We start from the raw sequence: 17056 nt of genomic DNA, 5'->3' as shown, positions 1-17056 counted from the left end.
GATGCCTTCTCTCTCTCTCTTAAGTTTTATTTATTTAAGTAATGCTTACACCCAATGTGGAGCTCAAACTTATGACCCTGAGATCCAGAGTCTTATGCTTTTTGACTGAGCCAGCCAGGCACCCCAGGGAGAGGATGCTTTTAAAGCAGACCCCAGTGGAAGCAAAGGTGCAGGACACATTTAGGGAAGGGTGAATGTAGTGAAACCAGCATCAGAAGCTGCTGCCTAAACTCAGCTGTGTTTCGGAGAACACAGCCTGCAGCTCAGCTCCGGCTAGGCTCACCAGCAGGTGCTCCCAACTCTGGCCTCTGTGTTGGGCTTGACCCACCACCTCCTCATTGGCCAGCTCAATGCTGATGAGAGCATTTTGCTGGGGGTTTGCTGGGGTTTGCTGCCCCCCACCCCGCCCCGCCCATGGGTCAACTGGTCTTCCCGACTAAGCATGCTCAAAGAGCGAGCGAGAGAGCAGGCCTGGCGGCAGTGGTCAGCACTGACTTAGGGGTCTGGGAGGTGGGGGTCCACAGAGCCTGGCCCACCTGGGCTTCACTGGGGCTTGAGGTCACACTTGCTAACCTTCTTCATGAAGACGGTATCCTGTCGGGAGCACTTGTCCACTTTCAGCTTCAGGACCGAGATGTCGCTGAGGGTACTGAGAGGGGACACGAGGGGCTGCCTTAGCCCTGTGCGAGGCCAGTCAGAGCTCATGTGGTGTCACTGGGTTTCATCTTGACATTGTTAGTTGAGTCACAGCCACACTGTGCTCTGGTTCTTAGACCAATCTCCACTTTCCTCAAGTTCTCATCCTCTCTCCTGCCCAGTTCTTGTTGCTTTTTCTTAAATCCTGATCCAGAGTATTCTCTTCCTCCCTTCCCTCCTCCCCCAGTCTTTACGGATAAACCTGCATCCCCTTCCTTCCTCCCCACCCGCTAACTCCATTTAGGATCTGCTCTTGGTCTCCCCCATGTCCAATCCATCCCCAGGCTCCCTGGGAAAGGTGCCCCTCCATCTCTCCTTCCCTCATGGGACCCCAGGGTCAATGTCCGGGATCAGCTCCTGCTGGTTCCCACCAAATAAGGGAACTGTTCTCTCACCTGGGTGTGAGGCCTATCGGGAGTCTTCTCCCGCATCACATACCAACTGGAGGGGAGACCCCAAGTTCACCTGATGGTTGAGAACTTGTGGCGGTTGCCATGACGATCGATGAAACTGATGAGAATCTCTAGAACAAAGAGGCGGATCTCTGCATCCTCCATGAGGGCGGTGGAGAGAAGGCGGTCAAGGAAGTTGCTGGGCAGTGCTGACATCATGTTGTTGCACTGGAAACCTGTGGATACCTGCAAGGGAACCCAGAATGGCCATGCTTAGGAATGCTGGCCCTCCTGGTGTAGGGAGGCTCTCATGCACCCAATCTCTCTCAACATCTCCCAACCCAGGTCCTCTGTCCTCCACCCTAGGCCCTGGATGCCTAATGCAACTTTTTTGAACATGCCAACAACCACCTAGACAGGTCTTAGGTTGTTAAAAGCAAGCAAGGGGTAAGCGCTAGAGGGGAGCAGGAGCCAAGGAGCCTCTGAACCTAATGTTCCAGCCATCTAAGCGCAGCCAGTGAATGCTTACCACAAACACAATACTGTATTAAGAGCGTGGACAGTCACAACGACATGGAGAGATGGTGGAAGAGCATAGAGTTGGGCTGAAGAACCAGAACCCACACACATAAAACAACCATTTTGTTACATCTCTTCTACGTAGCCTTACTGGGGGTCTTCTGGTTAAAGCCAGCGGGCATCAGTAGACACATCATATATGATGTTGTCAAAGCATTCACAAGCAGCAAAACATATTTCCTGTTAAGTTCATATTGCAAAACAATGCCTTTGATGATTCAGTAGGCCCCAGGGGATCTAGCAAAGCCTGGTGGCATCATTGGTGAACATCAGCTGAAGGATATGAGTGTACCCCAAACTGTCACCTTGATAAGGAGCTGAATGCAGTGAGAGTAATGAGAGTAAGCTCAGCAGAAATGGCAGGAGTACACAGACCAAGGAGGTCACCAGATGTGGGCAGTGCCCGCATAAAAAGCCTTTATAAAAACACAATGACATGAACGGTGTGGACTCGGGACAGGGAATGTATGGGAGTGACAAGGTGACAAGGTGTGAATGGGAGTGAGTGGGGTGTGTGTTTCAGTGTGACTGAACAGAGACTGGGGCTATGGGATGAGACGGGGAGTTGGGGAGGGGAAGGGGACTGGGGATTTCCCACCGTTAGTCTGAGAAGTGTGAAATCTGAAGGCACATCAATTGTACACTGCCACCTACTATTTGAAAAGGAGCATTTCTAGAAAATTCTTCTTGTGATTGTATGTGTGACTGGTGAGGGCAGATGGAAATAAGGACAACCATGAGAAGAATCTAGTTGTGAGATGTCCAGAGCTTAGGTGGGGCCGTGTGTAAGAATAGTAGGGGAGGGGCTGTTATACACAGATTCCAGGACCCCACTGGGACTGATAGCTCCAAATCTCTAGGGAAGCTACACTATTTTAACAAGTTGATCATGGAGATGGCATTGGATTGGAGGATAATGAATCTGGACTCCAGTGATGGCTGCAATGATGTAAAGAAGAGGAATGTAAAACCCTGATGAAGGCAGAGCTAGTGGCCAGGGGACAGAGGTGGGAACAAGTGCGGAGGAGCAACAGGTGGAAGGGACCTGGGGAGGTACTTGAAAGGGGAAAAAAGGCAGGAACTAAAGATGCCATCCCAATTCAGAGATGATGTTTGACAAGGCTATCAGGAAACTTTGCGAACATTAGGAACAGTATCCAGCCTGCTCTGGGTGACCCAGCTCTGTGGATACCCAGACTGCTAGAGTGTAAGGCAGGTTGGATTTCAACCCCCCTATTCATTCACCCTTTAGGCCGGGCATATTTGTGCCGTGTGCAACCTGAACCACTGTATATGGTAGCCTTCTCTTGGTCCCTTGGAGGAGCTGCCTCCCATAGAGGCAGAGCAGGAATGGGGACAGGAGAGGCTCACCTGAAGGAGGGATTTCAGCAGCATAATCTGGGTCAGCCGGTTCCTGTTCTCTCTGTAGACCAGAGACACAAATACTAGGATGGTGATGTGGGCAGAGATCCCATGCTTCCCTGCCCAGGGCCCCTTGTGATTAGATTCTCCATGAGGCTTGTTACCCAGGACTCCAGTTGACTTCCAGGGCCAGGAAGCAGACCAGAGAATTATTGGCTTGCCTCAAAAGTAGGAGGTAGCTATTGGTAGGGGAGCTTGAGGAATTGTTGTGGGACCCAAGGGCCCCACTAAAGCCTGCTGAGGGATTTGAGAGTAGAAGAAGAGAAGTGGGGGCAGGACCAGGAAAGTTAAAATGGAGAAAGGAGTCAGCGAGAAAACACAGGAAGGGAAGCTGGGGTGGAATGTCGGCCGAGAGAGGGGAAAGGGGAGCAAGGCTGGTAGCCTTACCCTGTTTTCCCTGTCTCCATGGGATGGTGCAGGGAAGGCAGGGGGACCTTGCTCATGATGAAAAGGATCACCTCGGAGCGCTGATAAGTAGGCAACGTGCTGGCAAAGGAGCCTGCGGGAAAGGGATGGGGCCCAGGTGAGGCTGCCAGCTGCCGGGGTCTGCCCTCCACCCTTCACCTGAGCAAACCGCTGCCCAGAGTGCCGGCTGCGTCTCTAGGGAGACAATTAAGACGCAGAGGGAGAAACCTAGACGACGCCAGGGGACTCCCGGGCTCCGGCTCCCTCCCCGGTCATTCCGCAGGCTGTGGCGAGTGTCTCCGGGAAGGAGAGGGGAGCGCCCGCGGTGCTAAGCAGGGAGGCTCTGAAGTGAGGAGCCCTGCACGCTGGAGGGGTGGAGGCCCGGTCCCGCCGGTCCGCAGCCAGGAGCGCGTCCACGGCCTTCTCCCGGTCCTCCCTCCCCTGCTTCTCCTCCTCGCTCCTCCCCTCCAGTCGCTCTAGGGTGGAAGCATCAGACACGCCTGACCCGGGGCTTGGGTGCAGGCAGAGCTCGCCGCTCTCAGCCTGTGACTGGGAGGCCAGCCCGAGCAACCCGCGGACCCCGTCCTGTGCTCTCCCTCAGGCCCGGCTCAGGCCAGTCCGAGAGCTGTGGGCGCCGGTGACTGATTCCATCTTCTCCCACGTCCGCGAGGAACACAGTTTGAGCGGACGACCTTCCTAGAGCGCCGGGGCGTCGTGGTCCCGGTGGGGGTGGAGGCTGCCCCGGCCCCGCCCACCCAGGGCCCCGCCCGCCTCTAGGCCCCGCCCCCGGTCCCACCTATGGTCTTGATGACCGCCTCCTGGAACATGCGCTCTTCGTGCTCCTTGATGATCTTGGTGCCCAGGCTCATAGCCACGTCGTAGCTCCCGGTCAGGGCGTAGTCGATGCTGAGCCGCAGCTGCCTCAGCAGAGTGTTGAACATCTCCAGCACAGTGGGCCCTGGGCGCAGCCGGGGTCGGGGGGTGTGTGGAGTGAAGGGAAGACCCGAAATCCAGGGCTGGCACCTCCCCCCCCGCCCCCCCCTTCTCCCCTGTCTTGCATTCCAGCCAGAGGCTTCCTCTGCCCCACACCTGCCCTGGTTGACTTCTTCCGAGGAAAACCGTCTCTGACACCTCCCTGCGCTCCCTTGCCCTTTTCTGGAAGGCGGAGGCAGCTTCCCCCTAAGGGCAGTGCTTTGTTTTGGGAGGCTTCCCGGCCTCCACGCTGTCACTCAGCGCCCCCTTACCGACGGAGCCGGTGGCGGCGATGACGGCAGCTTCCGACAGGACCTCCACGATGCCCGCCCGCACCGTGGCCGCGCTGCGGCTGTTGGCATCCAGGTGGCTCAGGAGCTGCTGGATAACCAGGTGGGAGTGCTGCGGCTGGGGGGAGGAAGACGTGCTGGCCCCAAACAGCAACCCCCACATGGCCTCTGCGCCAGGGCAGCCCTGGACTGGGACCCAAAGGCTGGCGTGGACAAGAGTGAGGTCCTGAGGCCAGTGGGCGCGGGAGGTGGTGCCTACATACCCAGATTCCATCTCCTTAGTGTCCCCCCACCTTGGTCCAACAGGAGCAGAGCCCCATCCCAGTGACGACCTCTATTTCCAGAGTTGTCCTGGGCCCTTCCACTTCGAGGGAGTCAAAAACTAGTTTAAAATACTGTCTTTCTTTTCATTGTTCCCAGGTCCCAGGTCATACTGATAAGGGCCCCACAGGCTACAGGGTTAGTCCAGTGCTGCACAAAGTGTAGCCGAATTACACTGGGATAGTACAGAAATTGAAGGTAAGCACTAGTAAGCAATGTGATGATGCTGATGATGAAGCCCGGTATGGTCTGTGGGCTTGTATTTTGCATGAGTTTTCATTTACTTTTTCTAAGAATTCTTTAAGATTTTTTAAAAAGATTTTATTTTTTAAAAGATTTTATGTATTTATTCATGAGACACAGAGAGAGAGAGAGAGAGAGGCAGAGACATAGGCAGAGAGAGAAGCAGGCTCCATGCAGGGAGCCTGATGTGGGACTCAATTCTGAGACTCCAGGACCACGCCCTGGGCCAAAGGCAGGCACTAAAGCGCTGAGCCATCCAGAGATCCCCAAATTCTTTACTTTTTAAAAAATTTATTTGAGAGAGTGAGGAGAGAGCTCAGAGGGGAAGAGAGGGAGGGAGAAGCAGGCTCCCCACCAAGCAGAGAGCATGATGTGGAACTTGATCCCAGGACCCTGAGATCATAACCCGAGCCAAAGACAGATGCTCAACCGGCTAAGCCACCCAGATGCCCTAAGAATTCTTCTTAATTGTATTTTATAAAGTATTGATCTGTGCTGGATCAGAAATAAAACTGAAACCCGCCCTTCCTCACAGCTAGATCAATGAAGCGGCATATCTCGACACGTAGGGGCTTGGAAGAGGTCACAGAGCGACCCTGCTTTCTCCTTTAGCACATTGTCCTGCCCCCCCCCCGCCACCCCCGCCACCCCGAGATGCCCTGGGCCAGGGGTGAAAGCTGGACCGAGGGATCCACCATACCTGAATTGAGTACATGATGATTTTAAAGCAACGGATGGCGAACACCTTGGGTTCCCAAAGAGAATGGTTATCCAGGTGGCTGTGAGGCAGAAAATATGGGGGGATGGCTGTGAAAGGCAAAGTGACTGAGGGAGGACAGGCAAGCTTGAGGGAGAGGGACCTCCTGAGAGACCCAGCCCCTGGTTTGGCTCCCAGGTAGCGAAGGTTATAGGTAGCCCTGAGGGAAGGGGATGAGGGACCCCGGGGCCGTCCCGGCGCAGGAGCTGGAGAAAAGACAAGGACTAGAGTCCCACAGCTGTGGACTCAGGAGTGAAGCTGGGCACTGTCCTTCTGTTCCGGGGGGCCTCCTAACCAGCACCTCTCCCCAACACTGAGCTAGGCCACTGTGGGGTAGCTTCTGCTGTCACGGTGCAGGGAACACAGGCACAGAGGACCATCTGGGCACAGCACCACCGCCGGACACCTCCTTCCCCTCTCCCCAAGTCAGCCAGCAGGATGCCAGCACCTGAGATAGTTCTCTGACGGCCAGGGGCAGGGGGCACTCACATGAGAACAGGCTTGATGGCATTCTTGATGTTGCCAAAGGCAGCCCGGCCCAGCAGTTCCCGAAGGCACCTCTCGGCCAGCTCTGCTGGGTTCTCTTTCTCCTTCTCTGGTGCTTGGAGGGGCGAGGGTGAGCGGCTATAGAAACAAGCAGCGTGTGGGGGTAAGGGGCAGCCAGCAAAGCCGGAGGCAGGCTTCGTGCAGCCTGCATTTCTACGCTGCATCCTTGCCAGCGGTGGCACTAAGACAGGCAGGAATTTTCCGTGGGCTGCACGAGATAATGTAGGAGATATCTTGGCTGGTGGAGATGAAACAGGGTAAAGAAGCCCAGGGTAGAGGAAGATCACGGGAGAAGGGATCCAGTTCTCTTTCTGGAAAGCCTTGAGGACATGTGCCCCCACGGGAAGGGCAGATAGCCTGCACATAGTGGGCCTGGTGAGGCTCGCACCAAGAGTGTCTCCATGCCCCGGAGCTCAGGAAAGAAAAAGATGGGGTGTGAAGAGAGGGAGGCGGAGTAAGAGAAGGCATAAGTAAGTGGGAGAGAGGAGGAAGAGGAAAAAGAAGGAGGGAAAAAAGAAAGAAAGAAAGGCATGGAGGTTGGCCCAGGTGTGACTCAGTGGTACCTAAGTGTCAGGGGCTGGGCCGGATCTGGACCGAGGAAGGAGCCTCAAGGTCTCCGGGAGCGCGGAGACCACGGGCGGAGCTGGTCGGTGAGGCGCAGTTCCTCGAAGGGCCCCCAGGGGGCACTTACTTACTCCCCCCGCCCGTCCCCAGCCGCAGAGGCTGCACCGAGTCGAGTGCGGGAGGACCTCGCTCTGCGCCGACAGCGGGACAGCGCGGGGCACAGGTGCACAGCGGCACCAGCCTTTCCCTGCGTCCCGCTTCACAGTCGGGGAGAGCGAGGCGCAGGGACAGACTGGATCCCCCGTCTGAGGGCCCCCAGATTAAAACGCAGGACCTGCAACTTGTGTCCAGTGGCTGCTGGCTGGTCAAGCAGGTTTTCAGGGGCTGAAATACCATTAGGAAGGGAGGGAGGAAGGCAAAGTCCTCAGTAACTGGAGCCAGTTGACTTGGCCTGCTGCTTTCGGGGAGACAGAGATAATCTGATTCTTGGTTCTGTGTGTTCTTACCAGCACACACTTACGCTCGGGGAGCCCAGCACAGTTACTGTCTTCCCCTCCGGATGGACACAGACCTAGGGGGTACAGCAAGCTGGCAGAAGGCCAGACCCAAGGCTCCTAGGGAGCCGGCCTTGGGCTTATTGCAGAACAAGCCACAAAAACCACGATCCCTGGCCTTTTAGTTAGTCTTTACCAAGCAGCCCAAGCCGTGTGGGTCCCCAGCGGATGGCAAAGGCAGCCGGTCTGCTGCCCAAGCTCCAGCCTTGCCTGCTTACCTCTCGGCCTCTTCCACATGCTGCAGATTGAAAAGCAGTGATGGGACAATTTTGTCCATGTGCTGTGGGTCCCAGATATTGGCTTGCAATTCATCGTTCACCGTCTTCCTTACCACCCCTTGCAGACCTTTGATGCCTGACATTCTGATTCTGTAAGAAAAAAAAAAAAAAAAGGCAAAATGGAGCCATGGAGTCCTCAGGCCCTGAAAGGCCCAGCTTCTGTGGCCAAGGGAGGAGCATGGCATGGGGACTGGGGATGCGCTCATCCATCTAAAGGCAGAATGGAGCCCACCTTCTACCCGTCGTGTGACTCAGCCTCCTGGCTGGCTGGCTTCCTGTGCTAGTGGATGCGAGCCCAGGAAGCCACGACCTCTGGCCCATCCTGGAGATTGCCAGGCGCCCTTGCCTGGGACCACACGGGCTTCTCCCTGATGCTGCCAGTTGCCCCAGGCTCCTCCTCTTTAGTACCCCGCTGGGTTTGTTCCCAAGATACAAGGCCTCAAAGTACTGCCAAGAACTGATGAAGCAGGATCCAGGGCTATGAGTAAGTTACAGCAGGGAGGGGATCTGGATGGAGAAGCATGGTGCTGCCAGACTCTGAGCCAGAGAGGTCTCAGCTGGGGCTAAGCTGGCTGCGAAACCAGTAAATCGAGTAATAGTGCAGAAGAGGCCCCGTTCACCCCCACCCCCACTCTTGTACCTCTGCAAGTTCCACTGTGCTGACCAAGGGTCCTTGCGGGGTGGGGGGGGGGGGGGGAGGCTCTTTACTGGTTGTGTATTTCAGCCCAAAGTCTCTTTTTTTCTTTTTGCAACCAACTTTTTTTTTGATTATAAAATAATACATACCAATTATAGAAAAGTATAAAGAAGATTTACCCCTCTGATTACCATTCAAAGAGAGCCTTTATTGGCATTTTAGTGTCTTTCCTTTCTTCTGTGCATAATACATAACAGAATTAAGAACCTGTACTGGCTTTTTCTCCCCATAATATTCTATCATAAGCATTTTCTTATTATTATTAAGTCTTCATAAACATGCATGATGTACTGTCATAAGAACTTTCTCAACCAGTCCCCTGTTGGTCATTTGTTTCAAACTTTTTTTTTTTTTAATTTTTATTTATTTATGATAGTCACACAGAGAGAGAGAGAGAGAGGCAGAGACACAGGCAGAGGGAGAAGCAGGCTCCATGCACCGGGAGCCCGACGTGGGATTCGATCCCGGGTCTCCAGGATCGCGCCCTGGGCCAAAGGCAGGCGCTAAACCGCAGCGCCACCCAGGGATCCCTGTTTCAAACTTTTTGCTACTGTAATAATGCTATAATGGACATCACCAGATAAAACACTTTATAACATTACAAATCATGGCCATGAGTGGAATTAATGAATCAAAAGGTGAGAAAGGAGGGGCACCTGGGGGGCCCAGTAGGTTAAGCACCCGACTCTTGATTTTGGCTCAGGTCATGATCTCAGGGTTGTGAGATGACCTCTGTGTCGGGCTCCATGCTCAGCAAGGAGTCGGCTTGAGATTCTCTCTCTCCCTCTCCTTCCTTCTGCCTCTCCTGTGCCCCCCAAAAGTGCATTCCTCTCTCTCTCTCTCTCTCTCATGCTCTCTCTCTCTCTCTATACACACACACACACACACACACACACACACACACACACACACATGCATACACTTATTTACAAGTCCCAGGGGTTGTTCTGGGCTCTGGGCTCTGCCAAGGCTATGAATGAACAACAGAGGGGATCTCAGGGAAAAAGGGTGCATGGAGGCTGTGGAAAAGAGAAACAGAAAGAAAAAGGATGACTGATGCTAGAAACACCTGTCACCTGGCAGGCCTTCCTTTCAGGGTTGGCCTGTGGGTGCTAATGGCACTGCCCAGTTGCCAGGAGGAAACCTCAGCCACCCTCCTCCTGATGTGCAGCACATCCTGAGCTGTTAGAACACAGAATATGCTTCTGCGCCTTTCCCTACTGTGTACTGTGTGTGTGTGATTGTACATGTGCTATTGCACATATGAGTGATTATGTGTGTGTGGTTGTGTATGTGCTACTGTGTATGTGTGATTGTGTGTGTGCTATTGTGTATGTGTGATTGTGTGTGTGTTTCCCCTCTGCTCCCCTCCTGAAAGCACTGCCCGAGCGACCAGCACCTGTTCCAGCCACACCTGGCATCTTCCCCAGCACCTGCTCCTGGACATGCTCCCAGCTGCTCTAGCCCCTTCTGTCTCCTTACAGCCTGTCTGCAGTGAGGTGGCTACTGCAGGGCCAATGCTGGGGACAAGATGAGGGGCTCCTTCCTCCAGGGACTCCCACTGCCCGCCGGAGGCATGGGGTAGCACACTTCCAGACCGGGACTATTTTAGGAGATGGGGAGCTGTGGAGGCTGGGATGCTCCCAACCACTCACAGGGTGGGTGAGCTGTCCTGGAGGTGCTTCACAGGCTCACAAGCTTTGGGAACTGGCCACCTGTGGGATGGAGGGGTTCACTTCCTGTTCTGCTAATGCAGACCCTCAGCTGTGGTGATAAGCTGTTGTTCGGGACATGCAGGGTTCCCTGACCCCACTGTTGCACAAAACATGGCAATACCCTCTGAAATACTGGTGTGATGAAGGAAAAAGCCATCGGCTGAGTTCTGGAAAAACCGCTGGAGAATTGGGGTCCTATGGGCATAACTGGCCACATGTCAACTTCAGCCCCAATCCTTTCTCTGACAACTCCTGCCCTTTCTCTTCTCTTCTCTTCTCTCTTCTCTTCTCTTCTCTTCTCTTCTCTTCTCTTCTCTTCTCTTCTCTTCTCTCTCTCTCTTCTCTTCTCTCTCTTCTCTTCTCTTCTCTCTCTCTCTCTCTTCTCCTCTCCTCTCCTCTCCTCTCCTCTCCTCTCCTCTCCTCTCCTCTCCTCTCCCCTTCCCTTCCCTTCCCTTCCCTTCCCTTCCCTTCCCTTCCCTTCCCTTCCCTTCCCTTCCCTTCTCTTCTCTTCTCTTCTTCTCTTCTCTTCTCCTCTTCTTCTTCCTTCCTTCTTTGTCACCTTTAAACATATTCTCTGGTTTCAGATAGCCTCCCCGAGTTGATCACACACCCTTTGTGGGCAGAGGCCGATTTCTAGTCATTTTGCACCTTATCTGTCCCATGATAGGACTTTGCACAAAATACCTACTCACGGGGATCCCTGGGTGGCTCAGCAGTTTAGCGCCTGCCTTTGGCCCAGGGCGCAATCCTGGAGTCCCGGGATCGAGTCTCACGTTGGGCTCCTGGCATGGAGCCTGCTTCTCCCTCTGCCTCTCTCTCTCTCAATCTCTCTCTCTCATAAATAAATAAAATCTTAAAAAAAAAAAAGAAAGAAAGAAAAAAACCTACTCACTGCTTCCTTGCCTCTGAGTGGTAACTCATCAGTCTGCTGCTGTGCATCCCGCCTTAGCTTCTGTCGGCATATATTCACGTATATGTCTTCGTGATGTCATTTGAGGAGTTTTGTTTCTATGTTGATAAGTGTGTGACTGTGAGTTAAATGACTTTATAAGTTTGAGTCTGTATTCTGTAACTCAAAATGTTTATCTGAAAGCATTCATTTGGGGCACCTGGCAGGCTCGGTTGATAGAGCGTTCAACTGTTGATCTCAGGGTTGTGAGTTCGAGCCCCATGTTAGGCACAGAGATTACTTAAAAGAAATATAGTCTTTAAAAAAAAAAAGAAAGCATTCATTCATTCATTCATTCACCCAACAACTGTTTATTAGTTGTTTACTGATCCCCAGGTAGCACTGCAGCAGGTGAGATGCAGCAGTGAACAAAACAATGACTCCTAGCCTCACAGACTTTACATTCTGGTGTGGGGGTTGGGCAGACAATGAGTAAGAAACAATATGTTACAGAACATGTTTGAAGGGGATTGTGCTATGGGGGAAACAGCAGGGCGAGGGAATAGATGTACAGGATATTCAAGAGAAGGGATTATTTGAGCAAAGGATTTGAGCAAGGGATTGCAGGGGGTGAGCAAGTGAGCTAGACAATATCCAGAGAAAGCTTTCCAGGCACAGGAACAGACTGTGCAAAGGCCCTTTGGCAGGAATGTCTTTGGTGTGTTCATGGGGCAGTGAGGCAGCCTGTGTGGCTGGAGGGGAATGAGCTGGGCAGAGTGTGGAGGAGACAAAGTAGGGTGCCGGCAGACATCAGTCAATGTGAAGACCTGGGCTTTTTATTGGCAGGGACATATTGTGATGGAGAGTGGTGAGTGGGTACGTTTCTGGGGGGGTATAAACACGTACTTCTAAACGAAAGAGCACAGGTGTGTGCATGTGTGTATATATGTGTGTAGCTGACTCTCAGATTTGGCTCCCAGGACCATTCCCTTCCATCTGTTCCTATTTTGTGCCCCAGAAGATTTTCCTTTGAAAGCACATGCTGGGAGCTGGGAGCCCAGCTCTGTCTACCTGCCCACCTGCATCCCACCAGGTGTTCCTTTCCTCCTCAGCAATGTCAGAACAGAGGTAGACACTGATGAAGACAGACAATGCACTCTGCTCTGGCAGCTCTGTAAGACCCTTCGATGCCCTTGTCGTTAGCTGAGTGAGCCCCCTCACTTCCCCCACTCACTTAGTCTTGATTTCCATGTCATCATGGCTGGAGTGGCACATTTCACTGAAGCGGGACACAAAGAAGTCATAGCTCCGGTGATAGGATGGGGTGTCCTCTTCGATGTTGGCAAATTTCACAAACTACCCGGGAGGAGAGAAAGAAGTACAGGTGAGAAGTGACCCACTGTGCTCTTCACCTTCAGGCTCTAAGCTCTGGGCTCTGGGACTTGCAATCCCAAGGCCCCCTGCCCTAGAAAAGCCATGGGACAGACACATCCAGGAACCATGCATTCCAGGACTTGGCTCTAGTCTGCTTCCCACAGCATACCTGGTCTCCACACCTCTGTGGGTTCCAAATCCTGCTTTTCCTTCCTGTCTACACCACCAGACTGGACCCCTGGCCCTTTTAAGCCCTTCTCCGCTGAGATGAGCAGAGGATGGAACGGGTGAGGACACAGAGGGGACTCCCTTAAGCTCTGCCCCCCTTCCATTTCCAGAATTGCATCAAACACACAGAGGCTGGGAGGCAGTGAGGGGTCCAATGAAATAAGCAAAGCCATCATCAAACCATGTCTCAACACTTTAGAATGAATTCTGGGAACCAAGAACAAAATTGAAATTTAATTTAAAAATGTAAATCCGTTTTTTAAAAGATTTTATTTATTTATTTGAGAGAGCTAGAGAGCACAAGCAGTGGGGAAAGGCAGAAGCAGGCTCCCCGCTGAGTAGGAAGCCCCAGGGCTCAATCCCAGGACTCTGGGATCATGACCCTAGCCCAGGGCAGATGCTAAACCCACTGAGCCACCCAGGTGCCCCTAAAAATGTAATTCCATTTTATTGTTTAAAATATGAGTACAGTTGTAAAGTTTGCCGGTTCAGTGCTGTTAAGTCTTGCTCAGCATTATCAGCTGCTGAATTCCTTCTGCCACCCGGCTGCAAATTTGCAATTCTAAATAGGGACTTAATTTCAATGGAATCCCACGGAGAAGCAAGAATCACGGACTAAGTAGAGTTAAATAGCTAAAAATTAAGTATAATTCTTATAGGTTATTTTGTTTAATGTTACAAATTTAGTACTGCAAACAACTCAAAAGATTACGCTTATAATAAAATCTATTCTCCATTATTCTATCTTGTATTGTTATTTAATTTTTGTAAACATTTGTTGGTTCTAAAAGGATATGCTATTATTTCTAAAAATTATCTAGTTAGTGCACTCATGATATTCATTATCAATTGCCAATCTGTTTCTCTAACGATTCAAAATTTGTTAAATTTTTCTGTATGACAATTAGCAACTTCCTTTTTTTTTTTTTTTTTATTAAAGATTTTGTTTATCGAGAGAGAGAGAGAGAGAGAGAGAGAGAGAGGAAGAGACAGGCAGAGGGAGAAGCAGGCTCCATGCAGGGAGCCCGACATGGGACTCCATCCCTGGACTCCAGGATCACGCCCTGAGCTGAAGGCAGGCACTAAACCGCTGAGCCACCCAGGGATCCCAATTAGCAACTTCCACCAACATTAATTATTCTTTCACTAATAAATATATATTTATTTTCTGCTGACTAATAGAATCTCAACATACAAAGCAGATAAGGAGGTCTTTCTTTCCAAGTTAACATCTAAAATGTATACATCTATTTGGAAGTGAATCTTCTGATATTAGCAATAAATCCAAAGGACACTGCTTGCATTATTGATGGGGTTCTGGAGAAGAGGCGTAACGGTAATTCATGTGATCATAAGATCATTGATTAGATACAAGTTCAGGAGTTCTAGAAACAACTATAAAGTCAGCCTTTGGCTATATGAACGTCTTAAGCCCACAAAAGGTTAGAACACGGACGGAGGCTGATACCCAGGCTAAAGTGAAGTTTGGGAGTACTGCTGCTCTTACCCACCAACAGGAAGTTTCCAGGCTGCACTCCCCTCCCCAGAAGCCTGGCGTGGTCAGGGCGTCCATCTACTCAAAGTGGACAGGCAGCTATTGGGGTTCCAGCTGCAGATCCACCTCTCAATGGCAGTGTGACTTTTGAGTGGGACATTTAACTTCTTTTATGGTTTGTTTTTCCTGCGTGTAAAATAAATACTGCAGTCATCATTCACTAAGATTCTTAATTTTTAAAAAAGATTTTTTAAAAATTTATTTCTTTGAGAGAGAGAGGGAGAGAGAGCAATTTCGCATGCATGAGCAGAAAGCAGGGCAGAGGGAGAAGCAGGCTCCCCGCTGAGCAGGAAGCCCAGCCCCAGGACTCTGGGATCATGAGTGCACCCCTTAATTTTTTTTAATACTGTATGTACCTTACATATGATGAGGCAGCTTAAAATAAGACAATCTGAGTGTATGCAAAAGAATATGCATTTAAAATAATTAAAACAAGACTGAAAAAAGAGACCATAATAAAGATGGAGAAATAGTCAACGAGTTTAGTCTCTAACATTTACTGACCGTGTAGACTCAGATGTGTATCAGGAGGATGAATGCCCAAACTTCATGTTCTCGGGTTGGGGAACTGGGGGCTAGCAACGAGGAACATGCAGAAGCTCATATATGTCAGGTACTACCCTAAGCATTTCACACACATCATCTCTTTTTTTTTTTTTTTTTTTACATCATCTCTTTTATCTTTAAGAATGACTCTAAGTGCTCCAGAGATTATGTACAATGGAGTCATGAGGCTTGGGAACCACGGAAATTTGCGTCAACAGCCCCAGACATGCTGAGTCACTCTGGGATGAAGCCCTGGGGTTTACCTTTTAGCATAGTCCCAGTAGTCTTGATGGGACAGTCTGCATTTGTGGATCGCTGCTAAGTCACTGACAGACAACCTGGCCTCCGGGCTTGTGCACACTGCCCCCCTCTCCCCACACGGACCCTTCTCTGAACCGATTCCTGACCTCTGTGCAACATGACGTCAAGTTCTCCTGCACTTTCAACTTTGACTTTCCTCTTCTTCTTCTTCTTAAGATTTTATTTATTCATGAGAGACACAAAGAGAGAGAGAGAGGCAGAGACACAGCAGAGGGAGAAGCAGGCTCCATGCAAGGAGCCCGATGTGGAACTCGATCCCAGGACCCTGGGATCACGTCCTGAGCCAAAGGCAGACGCTCAGCCACTGAGCCACCCAGGTCCCCTGACTTTCCTCTTCTAAGTGCCATGAAGCCATTAGCAGGACCGGCGGACGGTCAGGGGCATGGCCTGGGCGCTTGTTCACACCCAGTGTCTGTTGAGACTGGCCATTCCCCACGCTGCCCAGGCTGCTAAGTATTTTTGACTAGTACCCACTGGCTGTAAGGTTAGAATTAAGATTACAATCAATTTTTAAAAACCAAAAATTCCATGACAGCCACTCTGGTAAAGCGGGATAGAACACATCCATGGGGATTCTTTTTCTACAACCAGGGGTGGCCTTTTTCTAGTTTCTTCTGAATCTATGCCAGTGGGGCCAGCCCCTCCTGCTAAGCACAGGAAACCGCCCTGATTTTTCTTGTCTGACTGTGTTCCTGGGTTTTCATTCTTCTGCACTTTTCTTCCCTGGAAAATTCGGTCTGAGTCTTCTCAGCTCAATCAGAGTTCTTCCATTTAAATGGACAATGGTCCCCTCTACACTACTGTAGTCACAGTTGGATGGCACCTCCTTGCTCTGCCTCTTGTCATCTGTGTGACTATGGACCAGCTGGGCAACTTCTGAGCCATGGTCTCCTCATCTGTGAATAGGGACACTAGGACCTATGTCACGGGGCAGTCACTGGGATTAAATGGGGCGGGAGGGGACGCTGAAGCAGGGTGACTAGCACAGTGCCTGGCACAGGGGAGGTACTCAGGAAACAGTGCTGTGGTGACCATGGTGCCAGTTGCCAGTTATGGTCTGGTCCATCAGCTCTAGGACCAGGCAGCATGACCCTCATCCTTTTCATGTCACCAACACAGGACTGGCTAGGCAATCAGAGGAACGCAGGTGGGAAGCATGGACCAGGCAGGCAACACACCTCAAATGCCTGGGGGTGTGGAGAGAAGGAAAATAGCTTTAGCCACCCTAAACTGAGGGTGGGAGTGATGACTGCAGTGGAGGGCAGGGAGGATGGAGGGTGATGGCCACGAACCCTGAGGCACCATTCAGGGACTGAAATCATTTAGTGCAATAGGGTGGGACAGAGCACAGCACAGAGGGGCAAGAGGGTGAGACTATGGGATAGCCAGCAGCCATCACTGCAAGGCCAGGGACAAATTAGTGGAACACTGGTTTTCTTCTCTTTAAAATGCATACATCATCTCCTAGGAATGTGAATAAAGTAGAGATAATTAAGAAAAGCTCCCCAGGTTCCTGAAATAACAGGAGCTCCATGAATCCAAGTTTCAATATTAGTAAGGTTCTTATTTCTAAGAGACTTAAGCTTTTTTATCAAGAGGTAGGGGAGGGGCAGAGGGAGAGGAAGAGAGAATCTTTTTTTTTTTTAAAGATTTTATTTATTTATAAGAGACACAGAGAGAGAGAGAGACAGAGACAGAGACAGAGACAGAGA

General features: G+C 51.2%; 1 protein-coding gene and 1 long non-coding RNA gene across 6 annotated transcripts in view; one reads left to right on the top strand and one right to left on the bottom strand.

The window, feature by feature from the left end:
* EFR3B (EFR3 homolog B) overlaps positions 1–17056 on the bottom strand; it is a 94092-nt gene that overhangs the window by 16879 nt on the left and 60157 nt on the right. The window contains exons 5-14 of one of the 3 annotated variants that reach the window (XM_025454481.3): positions 12555–12676; positions 7960–8109; positions 6567–6701; positions 6021–6099; positions 4739–4874; positions 4291–4452; positions 3477–3588; positions 3039–3090; positions 1162–1334; positions 574–649 (exon numbers count right to left, since the gene is read on the bottom strand). In XM_025454481.3, coding sequence (XP_025310266.3) covers positions 574–649; positions 1162–1334; positions 3039–3090; positions 3477–3588; positions 4291–4452; positions 4739–4874; positions 6021–6099; positions 6567–6701; positions 7960–8109; positions 12555–12676 — 1197 coding nt within the window. The remainder of the gene's footprint in view (positions 1–573; positions 650–1161; positions 1335–3038; positions 3091–3476; positions 3589–4290; positions 4453–4738; positions 4875–6020; positions 6100–6566; positions 6702–7959; positions 8110–12554; positions 12677–17056) is intronic. The other 2 variants (XM_025454482.3, XM_025454483.3) reach the window with 2 other exon arrangements.
* LOC112664694 (uncharacterized) lies at positions 3764–14265 on the top strand. 3 transcript variants are annotated; one of them, XR_007402932.1, is made up of 4 exons: positions 3764–3842; positions 4560–4859; positions 5177–5275; positions 13863–14265. It is a non-coding gene; the product is annotated as an uncharacterized LOC112664694 (long non-coding RNA). The 3 variants fall into 3 exon arrangements; XR_003139894.3 differs by lacking the exons at positions 3764–3842; positions 13863–14265 and adding an exon at positions 9093–10757 and having other exon boundaries at positions 4721–4859; XR_003139895.3 differs by lacking the exons at positions 3764–3842; positions 13863–14265 and adding an exon at positions 5860–8139 and having other exon boundaries at positions 4721–4859.

This window comes from Canis lupus, chromosome 17 (genome assembly GCF_003254725.2).
Source record: "Canis lupus dingo isolate Sandy chromosome 17, ASM325472v2, whole genome shotgun sequence".
Lineage (NCBI taxonomy): Eukaryota > Metazoa > Chordata > Mammalia > Carnivora > Canidae > Canis > Canis lupus.
This window is presented reverse-complemented; position numbering and strand designations above follow the sequence as displayed.